The sequence below is a fragment of the Phalangium opilio genome, unplaced genomic scaffold (assembly GCF_054372755.1).
Source record: "Phalangium opilio isolate 3A_F unplaced genomic scaffold, DU_Popi_V2 ptg000009l_1, whole genome shotgun sequence".
Taxonomy (NCBI): domain Eukaryota; kingdom Metazoa; phylum Arthropoda; class Arachnida; order Opiliones; family Phalangiidae; genus Phalangium; species Phalangium opilio.
The window spans coordinates 1,165,399-1,182,857 of record NW_028324146.1 but is presented as its reverse complement, the minus strand read 5'-3'; the positions used below and the strand labels follow the sequence as shown (position 1 = coordinate 1,182,857).

The 17,459-nt window shown below is 39.1% G+C and overlaps 1 protein-coding gene across 2 annotated transcripts; it reads right to left on the bottom strand.

The window, feature by feature from the left end:
* Positions 1 to 13: 13 nt before the first annotated feature.
* LOC149713029 (uncharacterized) lies at positions 14 to 17,306 on the bottom strand. Of its 2 annotated transcripts, none has more exons than XM_089845185.1 (8): positions 16,437 to 17,306; positions 14,093 to 14,213; positions 13,897 to 14,012; positions 12,370 to 12,504; positions 10,100 to 10,197; positions 7,726 to 8,146; positions 5,882 to 6,102; positions 14 to 4,564 (listed from the first exon to the last, which is right to left on the bottom strand). In XM_089845185.1, exons 1-8 carry the CDS (start codon positions 16,495 to 16,497, stop codon positions 4,424 to 4,426), a joined length of 1,314 nt encoding a protein of 437 aa, XP_089701311.1. In that variant the 5' UTR covers positions 16,498 to 17,306; the 3' UTR covers positions 14 to 4,423. The 2 variants fall into 2 exon arrangements, with proteins under 2 accessions (XP_089701311.1, XP_089701317.1); XM_089845191.1 differs by having other exon boundaries at positions 12,370 to 12,502; positions 13,940 to 14,012; positions 16,437 to 17,302.
* Between the last annotated feature and the right edge of the window lie 153 nt (positions 17,307 to 17,459).

Genomic DNA, 17,459 nt, shown 5'->3' with positions numbered 1-17,459 from the left:
GAAACATTGCAAATTTTCTTTTTAAAAAAATATAAATTTTTCGTTTCTTTATTTCACGTCTATTTTACAGCAAAATCTCTCCCGTCATATAATATAATTTTACAGAAACAAATTGAATTCGGGAGAAGCAAGGCATGCTGGGAGTGCTGGGAGGAAAGAGAGAGACGGCCACCAACTGAACATACCCTCAGTATCAGTTACTGATATCGCAATTTTACACATAATATGGCCAACCCACCTTATTCCCTACCACCACCGGAAGTTAGGCTTATTTTCGGGATTGGTGGAGGGGCAGTAAGTAGTAACGGGAAGAAAATCGTCTGTCGTCTGCTAAAAAGGCCAAAAATATGTACTGTAGCAGACGACAGACCGATTTCATCCCGTTAGGCTTATTTTAGAGATTGGTGGAGGGGAGTAAGGGGAAGAAAATCGTCTGTCGTCTGCTAAAAAGGCCAAAAAATATGTACTGTAGCAGACGACAGACCAATTTCATCCCGTTAGGCTTATTTTTGAGATTGGTGGAGGGGAGTAAGGGGAAGAAAATTGTCTGTCGTCTGCTACAACGGCCTAAAATATGTACTGTAGCAGACGATACACCAAATTCATCCGGTTAGGCATTTTTGGAGGGGAAGAAATTAGTCTGTCGTCTGCTAAAAAGGCCACAAAATATGTACTGTAGCAGACGACAGACAAATTTCTTCCCCCCTCCAAAAATCCCCAGATAAGCCTAACTTCCAGTGGCGATAGAGAGCGAATAAGGTGGATTTGCGTTTACAAGGGTTTATTTTAAATATTGTAAAAACGTCACTAGATGGCGCTTTTAAATGACTTAATAGCGGCCGATATCGGAATTAGTCTTCAATTAATTTACATTTAAAAAACAAGCAGCAAAACCAACCAATTTGAAGAGAAATAATTATTTTAGCACCTGATGACGTTAATTACTCATAGATGGCGTTAGCGTAGAATTAATTAAACTCGAGCAACATTGAGGGAAAACTAAAATTAGTTAATTAATTTAAATCTAGCATAGGTTTAAATATATTGTTTACTTTATATAATTAGAAACTGGATATAAAAATATTAATTTATTTCCTCTGAGCCTTATTTTCTTCTTTAATTAATTATATATATTTAATTTTAATTAATTAATTAATATATTTGTTTTACTTAAATGTTCAAACCCCCCATTATAATATATATAAGTATTTACAAGTATTTTACAAAATTGTAATTAAACCTACTCTGAAAAACTAAACAATACTTAATTAACATCACAAAATAATAATTAATAATTGCTTCTTTGGACTTTAATTAATTAATTAATTAATTAATTAATCAGGGGGATGTTGGTAATTAATTAGTTCATTAAATAATAAAATTTTCCCTAAATTTACAACGTAACAAAATAAAAGGTACGGCAAGTATAATATTTTTAAAGGATTTAAATTAAATGTGTTTGTTAACCTGGAACTTAATTTAATGTAATTTTCAAATTCTTAATTTAAATTTATAATTTTTTACGTGTAATTAAGACCGTAATTAGTAATTACCCATAATTCCTGGGGGCAAAATAAGAGCTCTTTTTTCCTGCATACATTTACCCCATTAACTCTATTCATAGAAATCCAATAATTAATGGCGAATTAATTCCATAATTATCTTATAAAAAATAGTTAAAGTTTCACAGAATTAATTTTTGAGCATAACATAATTTTTCGCATTATTTAATCCAAATAAACTGGAGATAATTTTCCCATAATTTTCTTTAAGGAAATCTACGTATAATTCCCCTAAATTCCCTTGAAATAAATCCCAGATATAATTTCCCCATTATTAATTTTCCCATCATTTTCCCATTAAAGAAATCAAGCATAAAGTTCCCCGTTAATTTTCCAAAAATTAATTAATTTTAACATAATTATCAATCAAAAAAAAAAAAAGAACAATTAATTTTAACATAATTATCAATCAAAAAAAAAAAAAAGAACAATTAATTTTAACATAATTTTCAATTAAAAAGAATAAGAATTTTTAACACGATTTTAGATTAAAAAAAGAAAAATCAATTAATTTTAACATACTTTTCAATTAAAAGAAAAAGGAAAAATTAATTTCAACGCAATTTTCAATTAAAAGAAAAAGGACATATTAATTTGAACGCAATTTTCAATTAAAAAGAAAAATTAATTCCAACACAATTCTCAATTAAAAGAAAAAAGGAAAAAATTAATTTTAGCGCAATTTTCAATTAAAAAAAATTAATTAATTTCAACATAATTTTCAATTAAAAGAAAAAGGAAAAATTAATTTCAACGCAATTTTCAATTAAAAAAAACGAAAAATTAATTTCAACGCAATTTTCAATTAAAAAAACGAAAAATTAATTTCAACGCAATTTTCAATTAAAAAAAAAAGAAAAATTAATTTCAACGCAATTTTCAATTAAAAAAAAAGAAAAATTAATTTCAACGCAATTTTCAATTAAAAAAACGAAAAATTAATTTCAACGCAATTTTCAATTAAAAAAACGAAAAATTAATTTCAACGCAATTTTCAATTAAAAAAACGAAAAATTAATTTCAACGCAATTTTCAATTAAAAAAAAAGAAAAATTAATTTGAACATAATTTTCAGTTAAAAAAAAGAAAAATTAATTTGAACATAATTTTCAGTTAAAAAAAAGAAAAATTAATTTCAAACGCAATTTTCAATTTAAAAAAAATCCCGCATAAAACCAACGCAAATTAAAAAAAAAAACAATTCTTTAAATTAGCAATAAAATTAAAACCCATTTAAAACGGAAGGAAATGAGGTTTAATTTTTGAGAGTAGGTTAACGCCATAGAACTATATCAACACGAAGAACTGAGGCAATAATTGCAGCAATGGCTGCAATTCTTAAAAAGAAAAAGGAGAATACAAAGCCAGATGCGCAATCAGTCAATTACTTTTCATAGCGTCTCCCATAGGCTGGGAATGGGACATTGAGAGCGGACAAACGACAACTTACATTGGAAGGGAGCATAATAAGCCTGAATTTGGTTTTCATTGCGTAAATTATATCGTTCACTGCATTAATTCCCATAGAGTAATATTTCGTTTTCATTGCATAAATTATGTGGTTCACTGCATTAATTCCCATAGAGTAATCTTTCGTTTGCATTGCGTAAATTATATCATTCACTGCATTAATTCCCATAGAATAATCTTTCGTTTGCATTGCGTAAATTATACCATTCACTGCATTAATTCCCATAGAGTAATCATTCGCTTGCATTGCGTAAATTATATCGTTCACTGCATTAATTCCTATAGAATAATCTCACTGTGCCTTTCTTAGCCCATGGAGACGCATTCAGAGCGAGTACATTAGATTTAGCTGCCCCATAGAATTATCCAATTGAGTCTCTCCTAGCAGACGAAACCGCGTTCGAAGAGAGTGGAAAAACACTCGTGTCTATGGTAGTAACTGTTCAATGTCTTTGTCTCTTAGCTGACAAAGACAAGACCTTGGGAGAGGGCAAGTAGATAAGCATTCCTCCATAGAATTATCAAATTGTCTGTTCATTAACTGTGTCCCTATAGTATTTTTCCCAACGCCTCTCCCTTACCTGATGACGACACAATGAGATGTAAGACTTCAAATATTCCCCCATAGTTCCATAGTATAATCCCAATGTGTCTCCGTTAGCTGGATCAAGACACAGTGAGACGCGAGGCTGGCCTTCGTTCATAAGCATTTCATTCCTTTGCATAACATAATTTCCCCCATAGTATTATTCCATTAGACGCAAGACAAATTATTATTCCCCCATAGTATAATCCCACTTCGCCTCTCTTAGCTGACGAAGACGCAACGAAACACGAGACATTCAAAGCAAGTAGATAAGCGTAGTCTTCCAGGTACAATTTCCCCCATAGTCCTTCAGTATTATCCCCCATAGTCCCCCACTGTTCATCGTGTTCAAGTAGACTTCCCCATAGTATTAACAAACTACGCCTCTCTTAGCTTAATGCAACGAGACATAAGACGCATTCAGTTCGAGTAGACAACAGTACAATTTCCCCTATAGTATTATCCCCCATGGTGTTCAAGTAGACTTCCCCATAGTATTAACAAATTACGTCTCTCTTAGCTTAATGCAGCCTCAATTAGACATAAAACGTCTTCAGATCGAATAGACAACGGTACAATTTCCCCCATAGTCCTTCAGTATTATCCCCATAGACTGTTCATCGTGTTGTATCATAATCCCCATGATGTCCCCCATAGTATTGTTGTATAATAATCCCCATTGTTCATTGCGTAATTGAATTAGAAATAAGACTTTCGTATTAACACGTGATCATTTCCCCCATAGTATTATCAGGATATTAATTTGTTCCCTACACTTTGGTGACGCGTACGTGCTATCTTGGTCTTATCTGGATTGTTGATTGGAGGAGTTCCTTTGAGCAGCTTTGACCAAAAACAGGGCCAAAAATGGCCAGACGACGATTAGTGCCAAGAGATTGGGCGAAACTCCAAAGATCTTTTGAATAACGCCTCCTCCACTCCCCATCTAATTTAAATTAATAATTCGCCTTAATTAAAGGGTATGTAAAGTCATCTGTGGGACCGTTGATAATTTTTTTTATACTACGGGGACATGACGTCAATATTGATAGTCTAAATTGAATGCCCTGAGCTAAAGACTTCCAATACGGTTAAGAAAACCGAGGTAAGAGATGGGAGCGCATGACTTCAGGAGAAAGTTCGTGGTAAGAGGGCATGACGTCAGGAGAAAGTTCGTGGTAAGAGGGTATGAAGTCAGGGGAAAGTTCATGTTAGCAGACTATTGACGTCACAGCCCCTCCCCCCCCCCCCCGCTGGTAAGCAAAACGAAAGTCTTTCCTTGTTTATAGGGAAAATAGTGTTAGGGCATTTTCCTATTTTTGTGTTATTCAGCTTGATTCGGCACGTGATACAATTGGACCAATCACAGCGCCTTTGCTATAGACCATTCCTGTAAATACTTGTAGAGAAACCAACGTGCAGGGGCGGAGAGGTGTCTTCCGACTCGCCAAGAGGCAACGCCAAATGGAGCCACAGCTCACTAAACGCGGGAGGCTAGGCAACTCGCTCTGCCTCTAGCGGTGCTTCTCAACGCACCTCTAGCCCCTGTTAAGTTCTCTTCAGCCATGTCAATAATGGAATGGTCTATTGCTAAGGTCAACGATTCTAGCGAACGCAGCGGGGGTTTCGGACTGGTTCTCGGGAGTGGGTGGGGATTTGGAAAACGTCAGAGCAGGGCGGCTTACAACCAATCACGAGAGATAATAATAATAATAATAATAATAACAATAATAATCTAGGCTTTGTCTATGAAGGGATTTCCACACTAAGACTGTGGCTTGTTTACAGGCGGGTCCCTTTACAATGCATAGAGGGGTGCCAAAGCTAACCTACAGCGCCCTATACTAACTATTACCGATAACCTCTGCAAATTTTGATGGAAAGGAGAAACCGGGTTAGACCGCGGAGGAAAACTCCTTTAACAAGCGGGGAGAGAACTTGCAAACTCTACGCAGAAGGATTTGTTCCCAGATTTTCACCCGGTGCCACAGTCCGGGATTGAACCCGGGATCCTCTTGCTGCGAGGCGAAAGCGCTAACCACTAAACCACCCCACCTACGCCCCCGTAAGGAACCGCTTTACAACCACGAAGTTTGACGCGTTTTAAATTAGCTGCTGACGCGTCAATGATTGGGGGAAGAAGGGGGGGGGGCGTCGGGTGACTTTGCTAAAAAAAAAAAACCCGTCCGCTGACTAGTTTACAGTCCCTTTAATTGGTCAGAGGTTTTAAAGTAATGAAGGAAAAACGGAATGCAAATCTTACCCTGGTTCTGTCATTGGCTAGTTTCTTCTCCAGGGCTTGCAATCGAACGTTGGTTTCGTCCAAAGAATGTTGCAGTTTGATAACAGCTAGCGCCAATTGTTCGTTAACGTCGCCGCTCCACGCCACTTGCATTCCACCCGCGCCACCGCTTCCGGAGCCGCCTGCCGCGCCCCCTACGCGACTAACATCGCCGCCACCAGACGACGGCGTCGAAGACGAATCTAGAGACACACAAGTCAATCATCAATTGCGCAATTTTAAAAGATAAAACACCAATTAATATAAACCCGTAATTATATTATAGGTTGAAACAGTTTAAACAAGAAAAACTGCCATTACGTAATTTTTACATCTACGTGTGGTAATATAAACAAGTTGGGAAACAAAAATAAACCTCTCTCCTACTCGAAAAGAGGTTTTTCTTAAATAATTAATCCCTGACTTTTCCAAGTTATCCCTGACCAAATTTTGCTGTAATATCCCTGACCATTTTAAGGTGTGTTTACCAGAGCCCACTTCATCATTCACACCTGTCTCATATTTATCATTGCTCGAAGCAATCATGGTTTCATATACCAAACGAAATCCCTGACATATCCCTGACTTATCCAGGTTTCCCAGGTTATCGAGGTTCTGTAAGAACCCTGTCCATAAATGGGGGTAGGAAAACAGTAACAGTTGACAAAGACTAAGTGTATTTATCTTAAGTGGACAAGCAACTCCTCACTATTTTGTGGTTTATAGATATGTAAAGCTGTTATTGCACCGCGTTTCAGTTATCGTCTGCTAGCTTCGTTTTGCATCTTTTAGTAGCGGAAATTCAATGCTGATAGCTTTGGCCAGCATCTGCTAGCAAATCGGCTTTCAAATAGTAACGGTTACCAGACGAAATGAGTTCAGTGCACAAACGACACGCATTGGTTTTGTACGTTTATTCGCAATGAATGTCTGGCAGCCCGGCTCTAACAAAGCCCTAGTTTTCTTTTTTTCGCGGGGAAAATGGGGAAAGGAAATCTTCAAAATATTTGGAACGGCTGGAGTATTGATACTAACCATTTTAATGGCCAGTAATTTACCTTCATTCTATTTTTAAGTCGTTTTAAGAAATGTTATTCCTAAAATCAATTGAAAGCTAGCTATAGGGCTATCTCAGAAACCTTAGCGTGACATCACCCATGCTATCTATCCATAGAACCAACCAACCAAAGCGGTACCAAACATGGCCACCGCCCACTGCCAAAAGCAAAGCCCATGACGTTTTACCTAGGCACTGACGAAACCTTAGTGTGACGTCACCCATGCTATCTACCCATAGAACCAACCAAAGCGGTACCAAACATGGCCACCGCCCACTGCCAAAAGCAAAGCCCATGACGTTTTACCTAGGCACTGACGAAACCTTAGTGTGACGTCACCCATGCTATCTACCCATAGAACCAACAAAAGCGGTACCAAACATAGTCACCGCCCACTGCCAAAAGCAAAGTCCGTGACGTTTCACCTAGGCATTGACGTCACAACTGAGATAGATATATTATATTGTCAACGCGACCACAGAAAACCACACACAAACTAACGAACGAACAAACACGTCCCCGCCTATTGTAAACGCGAACACAGAAAACCACACACAAACAAACGAACGAACAAACATGTCCCAGCCTATTGTAAACGCGACCACAGAAAACAACAAACAAACTAACGAACTAACAAACACGTCCCAGCCTATAACCTACCTGTTTCTTATTACATGAAAAAAGAGTAGATAAAAACCAAGAAGCCCTTAATCAAAAATTAACGCTAGTACCCCTTTTAAAATTAGTGATCTTTAATTATTAACTTACCCCTGGTATTCCTTGACCTGGCTCCCCTATTGGCCGCTGCCGATGGTCCAATATCGGATCTCGGGTTTGGCGTTGGCACGACCTTCTGTTCGGCACCCCCTCTCGCCTGTAAAATGACATTCTCTAATTCGTTGGTCTTCTCACGAAGCGCGTTCGCATTCTGCGCGTTCCTATCATTATTGGAATCGCGTCGGTTCCTTAATTTCTGCGCTTCTTTCAATTTGGCAATTTCCTCGATAATCAAACCGGGGGGATTTATTCCCTCTTGGTTATTGTTCGTTTCGGGGTCTTCGTTGGAACCGTAGCCATTATCGCCAACGCCAACGCCGCCATTAGACGCCGCTGCCGCCTTGTTACCACCAGCAATTACCGCCGCCGCCGCCACCTCAGAGGCGCAAGAATTGCCACCAATTCCGCAAGACTGGAACGGAAACAAAGCACCACACAAAAGACCAAGTCCATCACACACCCATAATCATAAACATATAAATACGACCAGAAGTAAGATAAGGGACTAGAAGTAAAGAGCTCTAGCATTGGTAATAGATCCTGGCACTAGTGAACAAATTTGAGGATTTTATGCTGCTTCCATCGCGTCTACACTAGAGAGAAAAAAATTCGTCGAGTTAAAAAAAACAATTCCTACCCCCTTCCCTTCAACCTAAAACCGCGGAACACGGACGCGGGTGCTTGAATCTAGTTCGGCCGTCTACCGCCGCGAGCGTCTCACGTTTTGGAGGGAAAATTCAGAAACCACTACCAGAGGGCCAAGAATATTCACTTTCGCCAAGTGAAGAATTTGGTTAGCTCAGTACTTCTAGTCCCTTATCCTACTTCTGATACGCATAAGGTTCTATTAAAGCTGGGGGAGGAGAGGAGCGCAATAGGAAAGCTAGCAGACTACGCGTATTTCTGGATTTTTCAAAAACGTTGTCGGAGCTCTGGGGCAACTTATTGACATGGTCTCAGCACACGTCCATAAAAGTCAGCGCGTAAGGGTTATTGGCCTTGTTCCTCTTTTCAAAATTTCAACAGAGCGCTAAATAGACCATTTTAATGAATCTGATAGCCAATTCCAATGGACTGCTCTAGGATCGTTTTTGGACGCCTGCGCTATAAGCGGTTTGGACCCGATACCAAAAGTATAAAGATATAAACACAAAAAGTATCCTACACTTGATCAAGTATTCGCTAGCTGCCTTTGGTTAACTGTAGACGACGTGCAAAGTGAAATAAGCAAAGTACGTTCCTCCTCCCGCTCAATTAACCAACTGCCTACAGGAACTAACTAACCAATCAGATAAAAGAGCCAATTGAAGGGAATAGCTTTATACAAAGTAGTAAGTACATGATGCTGGCCATCCAAACGTTCATTTTAGGTACTAGAGCTAGTCATCTGCTACTACCATATTTAGCCTATTCACGGGACGGCTTGTTCCCTGGGTGCCCTCCAGGGTCAAGAAGGTAGTCATAAGTGGCAGAGGGGATGGGTGTCAATGGGATAAAGGAGGCTGGGCTTCTCATATTTCACGGCGCCAGCAACTTTCAATTAACAAAGTGTAGGATACTTTTAATTTTTTGTTTTTATAACTATACACTTTTGATTAGACGTAGTGCGTGTGGGCGGAGCCTATTACTACAAAGCTTGTCCCCCCTCCGTTAAAGATGAGCGGCTAAATGCGGCTGCGCGCCTGTTTTGTTTATTAGCAAGCGAATAAATGACCACCTTTTGCAAAATATCACTAAATTAAAGGGACTGTAAAGCGGGCATCGGTGGATGGGTAAAAATTATTTGAATCGCGTTATGGGCACGTGACTGAGGAAAAGCGTGTTTCTAAGAAGCTTAGTTAGTTTTATTTTGAAAATCGCCACTTCGGTGAATTGGAGCTCCAATCTCGCGAAAAAAACCAAGACTAGGTGTTAACTAGTCCCGCTCCATGTGGAGTCACCTTATCTTGACGTCACGTGATGCCAGGGACATATTTCAAATAATTTCTACCCTCGCGCTGATACCCACTTTACAGTCCCTTTAAATATGTTTCTACTCCTAAAAATGGCTATTTTTTTACAAATAGGGACTTTGCAATTCGGGCTTAACTCCGCCCCCGGCGCCAGAATGAAAGCTATATAAGCCCCTCCTCCTGGTATGTTTTTTAGCACTAATGGAAGGTAGCGTGACGTTGCATGACGCAGTAATGCCAATTCCCTATTACGCTAATTAGCTTGTTAATTGGTAATTTAGTTTAATTCTACCCTAAAAAGAGGAGGCGCACTAAGCAAAGCAACGTTTAAGGGAGACCACCCACTGAGCTGAGAATCACCTCTGACCTTGAAAGGGGGGGGGGAGAAAGATCAAAAAGGTGCAAAGGCTTACCTCTTTAATATGATCATAGGTATCGGAGAATTCCTCGCTGTCACTCTCGCCCCCGTCCATCCCGAACCCGTTGACCTTGGCCATTCCACCGTCACCACCTGCAAACCGCGAATAAAACAAAGGACATGTCCACAAAATTAATTAAAGGGAGGGTGAAGTGGAAAATCAAGTCATTCAGGAAAAAATATCTCCGAATGATTTTAAAATTAAAATTAGGTTAAGATTTTAAGAATAATTTGAAATAAGCCCCTCCGACCAATCCCGTAACGCCCTGCCTTTTTGTTAGCAAAATTCTCGTGGCACGCATGCTCCATGTCTCGCGCCACGATTGTCACATCGCGCGCAAATTTTATCAAATCTCCTGATAAATTTCATTCGACACGGAGCGTGCCACGAGAATTTTGTTAATAAAAAGGCAGGGCGTTACGGGATTGGTCGGAGGTCCTTATTTCAAATTATCCATAAAATCTGAACTTTATTTGAATTTTAAAATCATTCGGAGGTAGGCCTATTTTCTGAATGTTTCACTGTGCAGACTGGTCTTATAATTAGTAAAAGAATCGATAAAAAAAATAACTTGATTTTCCACTTCACCCTCCCTTTAACAGTCCCCCTACACGCAACTATTAATTAATAAATTAACAATAAAGAAACGATCACGTTATAAATTTTAAGTTTGGATCGATTTTATTAATTAAGTTTCGTTTAGTTCATTACAGACCCACGCATGCACGCATGCATCTTAAGTTTATTTAGTTTAATTCCGCTTCTGGTTAATTGTTAACGTTGGTCAAAAGGCGCGAAAAAAATTTAAAGAAGGCTTAGAAGAAATAGAAAAAGGTTCGAGGAGTTTGCCACAACTTTGAAATAATTTTCAAATTCTGAAGGCCTATTCAGACGATACAACTATTTGACTCATTTGGACCAGTCAACTTGAGTTGAGTAAACTAGTTTGGAGTGACGTGTGAATTAACAGAAGTTGGACAAGTTGAACAAAGAAATTAACAAGTTTGTCAAGACAAAAATATTAGCCACATCGTATGATCGTAACGTACGTAAATTAGAACAACAAGATGATCGAGTTACCTTTAACAGTGCTAAAATGATTACGTGCTTAACGCTCAATTAATACACGTACAGAAAGTTTTAGTTTATGACATAAACTTATGCCGACGCATAAAATTCGCATCTTATAAATTTCTAACATGAACTTATGACCAGAAGCGTTTGAAAAAGAAAGAATTCGGTAAAACACCCAATAGTTGTAATATCCTGGTGCCTTAAGACCATTCTAAAAAGAACGTCAGTAAATACTTGCTTTTGCTTTCAAAATTTCCCTCGATTTCTTTGAATGTTGAAATAGGGGAAAGGGGAGCGTGATTGAAAGCGTAAAATCGTATTGACGACGGGTGAGGGGAATTTTAAAGGGAGAGTATATAGCTTAACCCAACTATCATAATTCCCTTCTTTTTAAGTAGACGAACGAAAAATATCAACTTCACCACAATTCTATCCCTTTCCCTTCAATGACGAACGAAAAATTTTATACTGCCAAAGGCTCTACTTTTGACACTACTACTACTACTACTACTACAACAGGGCAGGTCAAACTAAGAGCCTCATCTTAGATGTACATCACTTTCCCTTCAATGACGAACGAAAAATTTTATACTGCTAAAGGCCTAGTACTGTGACACCCCTACTACTACTACTACAACAACAACAACAGGGCAGGTCAAACTAAGAGCCTCATCTTAGATGTACATCACTTTCCCTTCAATGACGAACGAAAAATTTTATACTGCCAAAGGCTCTACTCTTGACACTACTACTACTACTACTACTACAACAACAGGGCAGGTCAAACTAAGAGCCTCATCTTAGATGTACATCATACGATGTGGCTACAAATTGATCACTATATAGTTGAGTCAAAAGTTGTATCGTTTGTAAAGACCTTAACACCCAATGAATCACATTCCCCGACTTTCCAATATAATTCCCAAAAAATTCTCCAACTTTCCCTGAACGAATCATTCTTTAAACATGTCCAACTTTCCCTGACCTAATGATCCATTCATTAAACTTCTCCAACTTTTTTGTCCCATAATTTTAAATTCCCTGACCAATGGCAACCCTATAGGATAGCCTGATTACGTCATCAATCCCCCACAAAGACAATAATCAAAGACATCACTCAAACGCGGATGAACTTGCTTCCAAAAAAACAAACAAATAAAGAAATAACTATGGAAAATTTCAAGACATACCATTGGTATTTTCCGGCGTCGTGTTGAGATGGGGCTGCGAGTTGCTTTTGTCCAATGGGACCGCTTCGTAGAACGGACCCAACAACTCCATAAACTCGGAGACGCTCTCCGTGTAGGACATCGTCTCCACTATCTGTTGGAAACACACCCACAAACACCCCCCAATTAAAATCTACAAAATAATTAATTAACGCACTAAACACCATCCTCTCAAAGGGACACTGTATTGAATTGATCTGACCAAGAATACACGCAATCTAATAGGAATCATGGCGTACCCTTACCTCCCATGTTAATGCCTATGAATTAGGGTTTTGTGAGTATACCAGGCTTGAGACCTTACTATCCCCGTCACGCACCTCATAATTCTGACTTAATTCTTTCTAACTGCGATTTTATTGGTCAGTATCAACAAGAGTTCTCAGCCGCGCGTGCGCGAGGTTCAACGCGCAGCGAGACAAATTACTCGCTAGCGAGATAGATTATTCGAGAGGTAAAACTCTTCTTACATAATGATAGTCTAGCTCCTCCCACAAAACCCGCCTAGATACTTTGAGTGAAAATGGCTCTAGGCAATAATTCCTAATAGCTGTATGTATTCTTGGTCTTATTAAAATGTACACTCGACGAAATAACAAAAACTGAGATCAAATACGATTAATACAGTGACCCTTTAAAAAGCCGCCCTACACAGTCACGAAGCTGGCGCCATCTACCTTGTTTGACGACGCTTTTACGGCAAAATTTAATTACAATGACGTCATAACTACTAAATTAGCTAATTGATCTAAAGATCTTAAGAGCGCTAAGTTAATTAATAATAAAAAGGATTTAGAATCTTTCTTTACTACCACATTTATCACTAAATCATAGCAGACGACACAATCTACGCAAATTCCGTAACGTCATAAATTCCTAACATTTTATCCAACAACGGCGTCCATTTTCGCGTCATCAAACACAGTAGTGTCGGATAAACAAAGGCATGAAAGAACAAAAGCCCCAATTTAAGCGCAAAACAGCGCAAAGACGGGTTTGGGGAGAAAGGGGTAAAAGGAGGAGTTAAGTTACCCTCGACTCCGCCCCTTCGCTTAACCACGCCTACCAACCTCTAACAGTAACAGACTGACTTTCAATAAGAGACAAAAACGGGGATTTTTTAGAAAAGTTAAGGAACTTAAAGCCACCAGCAGAATTTTAGATCAATGGGAAATGGGGAGGAGTTAACACTCAAGCCCCTCCCACTTAAGCGGTGGCCACGCCCATCAACCACGCCCAACAAATTGACAAGACAAGAAAGACAAAAATGGGGTAGAAAAGTCAAGGAACTCAAAGAAGCCACCAGCGTTAAAACTTTGGCCCTGGGGAAAGGCTGGGGGAGGAGTTTAGTTGGTTCGCGACTCCTCCCCCTTTCCACCATCCATTGCCACGCCCACCACCACCACAAGGGAGTCAACAGAGAGGTGAAGCGCGAACGTATAATATATAATATCTTAATTGTGGCGTTTTATTTCTTTTTCCTTAACTTCTCCTGGTCATTTCCGTATGTTTCCTTTAATTTGTCGATTACTTGTTTCAACTCCTCGACGTATTTCTCCATGGCCTCTTCCTTACCCATTGTACCCAGGTTCTTCCAAGCGTCCCTGCAATAGATAATATAAAACGAGCGCTCTCAAGATACAGCTGAACCAAGGCTTAGCGGAATGCTAATCGCTTAATTTACCATTTGGCTTTTCCAACGACATCCCAAAAGCTGGGTTTGGCAACGGAACAGGGTCCTTCCGTCGCTTGCTTGAAATACGAGTAAAACTTCAACTGCAAATCAGTCGACGGTTGAAACGACCCTAAACAAAAAGACACCCACAAATCATTTGCCTCGAAAGACGGAGACGTCACACGCCAATGTTAACTACTCATATAGAGTAATGTAGTCAAAGGTGCCATTCCTCTGTGACAGAAAGAAAGCTCTTACATAAACCATCTTCATGGGCTTCTTCAACAGACTAATGCCCCTCCCCGGGGTGTTATTGCATCACAGAGCGAAATACAGTGGATAATAGCATAAGGACATTATATCTCTCTAAGGGCCCAAGATTCTATGTTACGGTTGAAATGTATGTATGTCCGATTTGGTCAGCCATCCGTCTCATCTCAAGTGGTATAATAATTGTATAGCCTAAACAGAGGCCGAGCGCATTCGCTGCAGAGTAACCCGGCATTGAACATTTTTCCCTCCTTCAAAGATTTCTCACGACAGCTCTTCGTGATTTTTACTAAGCGCGAATTTGCCTCTAGTGTCTGAGAGAGCTGGGGGGTTCTGGAAAATCTCTTACTTTGTTTTTTCCCCTCAGTCCTTCCTCTCTCGTCTCGCCTACCCGCGTGTTTTAGTTTGATTCCCAACCGCTTGGGAGCGTTATCTCAGAGCTCGCGTCTAGACCACGACCGGCTTAGGATATCGGTCGTGGCTGATTTTGAAAATTATTTTTCTCTCCCGCGAATTTCACGAAAAATTCGGAAGGAGCCCCTATACAAAATCTACGTCACATCTAGCAGAACTAGATGTTTTTGCTAATAGATGCGCTTGGGCCCTTAGAGAGATGATGTCCTTATGATAATAGGGAACTGCCATTACTCTATGTTTTCAAATCTACTAGTGGCAACCTATGTTATTACCCCAATAAAACTCATTACAGTCAAAGATAGGGCTGCCATTACTGTACGATTTTAAAATCTACTGGTGGCAACCCGTGTTATTTCCCCAAAGAGCTTAATACAGTGGATAATAGAGAACTGCCATTCCTCTAGGTTTTCAAATCTACTAATGGCAGCCCGTGTTATTTCCCCAATAGAGCACATTACAGTCAAAGATAGGGGCTGCCATTCCTCTAGGTTTTCAAATCTACTAGTGGCAACCCGTGTTATTTCCCCAAAAGAGCTCAATACCATCAACGGTACGGTGCTGCCATTACTGTATGATTTCCTACCCCACTAATGGCAACCCATGTTATTTTCGTACAGAGCTCAATACAGCCAAAGGTAGGGGCTGCCATTACTGTATCGCTTTTTACCCCACTAATGGCAACCCATGTTATTTTCGTACAGAGCTCAATACAGTCAAAGGTAGGGGCTGCCATTACCGTACGATTTCATAATCCATGTTATATCCCCATTTGAACTCAATACAGTTAAAAGTAGGAGGCTGTTGTTATGATTTCACCCATAATAATGACAGCCTTCGTTATTTACCCATAGAGCACAATACAGTTAAAAGTATTATACAGTGAAAGATAGTGGCTGCCATTACACTATGATTGCATGCCTAGTAATAGCAACCCATGTTATTTGGCCATACAGGACTCTTAGAGACAAAGGCTGCCATTACTGTATTATATATGAATAGACTAATGGCAGCCTATGTTATTTCCATATACAGGTTGAGGGGGTTGCTATTACTCTATTATATATTCATGGATTAATGGCAGTCCATGTTATTTCCATATACAGGTTGGGGGGACTGCCATTACTGCATAATATATTAATAGACTAATGGCAGCCCATGTTATTTCCATATACAAGTTGAGGGGGACTGCCATTACTGCATAACATATTAATAGACTAATGGCAGCCCATGTTATTTCCATATACAAGTTGAGGGGGACTGCCATTACTGCATAATATATTAATAGACTAATGGCAGCCCATGCTATTTTCATATAAAGGTTGAAGGGGGGGTTGCCATTACTGCATTTTATATTAATAGACTAATGGCAGCCCATGTTTTTTTTATATACAGGCAAAGGAAGGGTCTGCCATTACTAAAAAAAGTGTCTGTGAGTGAGAAACAGCCTTTATTTAACAAGCTCTTATTGCATTTATTACGTGATAATTTAGGTAAAGTTTGGTTCAATGGTCTAGATGAGTTATGGCACCTTTCTGCCTTAGACTTCATTAAGTTCTATGTTTAGTTAACATCAAAACCTAACCAAAAGCTATGAGAGCCTGGTTAATGTCTTATCCTAGTTCAAAATCCTTACAAAATTAATGAGGTAGGGTATTAGTATATTTACCTTTACTGGGCAAATTGCGTATAACGTTAACGGCAGCTCGGAATTTATCTTCGGAACTCATCTTTACCGGAGTTTTAACACCCGAAGTTCTGTTGTAGGAATAAATGTAGAATAACAACAAAGCAACGGTAATTCTTTAAAACTACGACTACAAAGTGTAATTGCGCCTCCACGTTCCACAGTTCAGAGTAGAAGTTTGTTTTGCAATCAAAAATGCAAAGGTAAAAGTTCTAGTTCTAGAATCTTTCTATCAGTGCACCAAGGCTTAGCTACTAATACTAGGACTGTCTACCGTACTACGTCTACTGCTGCATTTGCCCGCAAAAACTGACGGGAGTCTCGCGCTCTCCTAATTTCCTCAGAGGAAAATTGGATAATTACTTTAATTTTGTGACGACGTTTCAGGAAATAAATTCTGTATTTTCGGTTATGTTAATTATAATTAGTTACGCGATGAAGTCTGACGCTTGCATTTTAATGGCCATGACCTACACAACACGCAATATTTACCCGGGTCGTAGACGTTTGATTTATATTTGCGTAATCCGTGAAATTTACAAATAGTAGCCTGTCATGACATGGGATTTCCGGCTGAGAATGGCACACTGATAAATTCTTGCCTTTTAAAACATCATAGCCTAGTGTTGGGCTGCTGGCTGCTCAAATGTGTGACAATGGAGTATTATTTATGGAGGTCTATTTTAACACACTTTATATGAACCCTTCACTCTTTCTTAATCCATCTGAAATACTCCATGGGAAAAATCATTCCAAAGAGCATAATATTGATACAGTAAATGCACTGCAGGGAAGCGACAGAAGTCTGCCAATCTCTCCCAGAAACTCAGAAAGCCCCTGGCCATAGTTCTACCGCACTCGCGACGCTGTAACAATTAGCTATAACCATCTTCAGACTAACAATGGATATGTCATTTAAAACCCTTTTGACAAGAAATAAGAGAAATATTATGAAAATATATTGGTATTTTTTTAAAATTACAAATACTAAAATTTACTAAACCA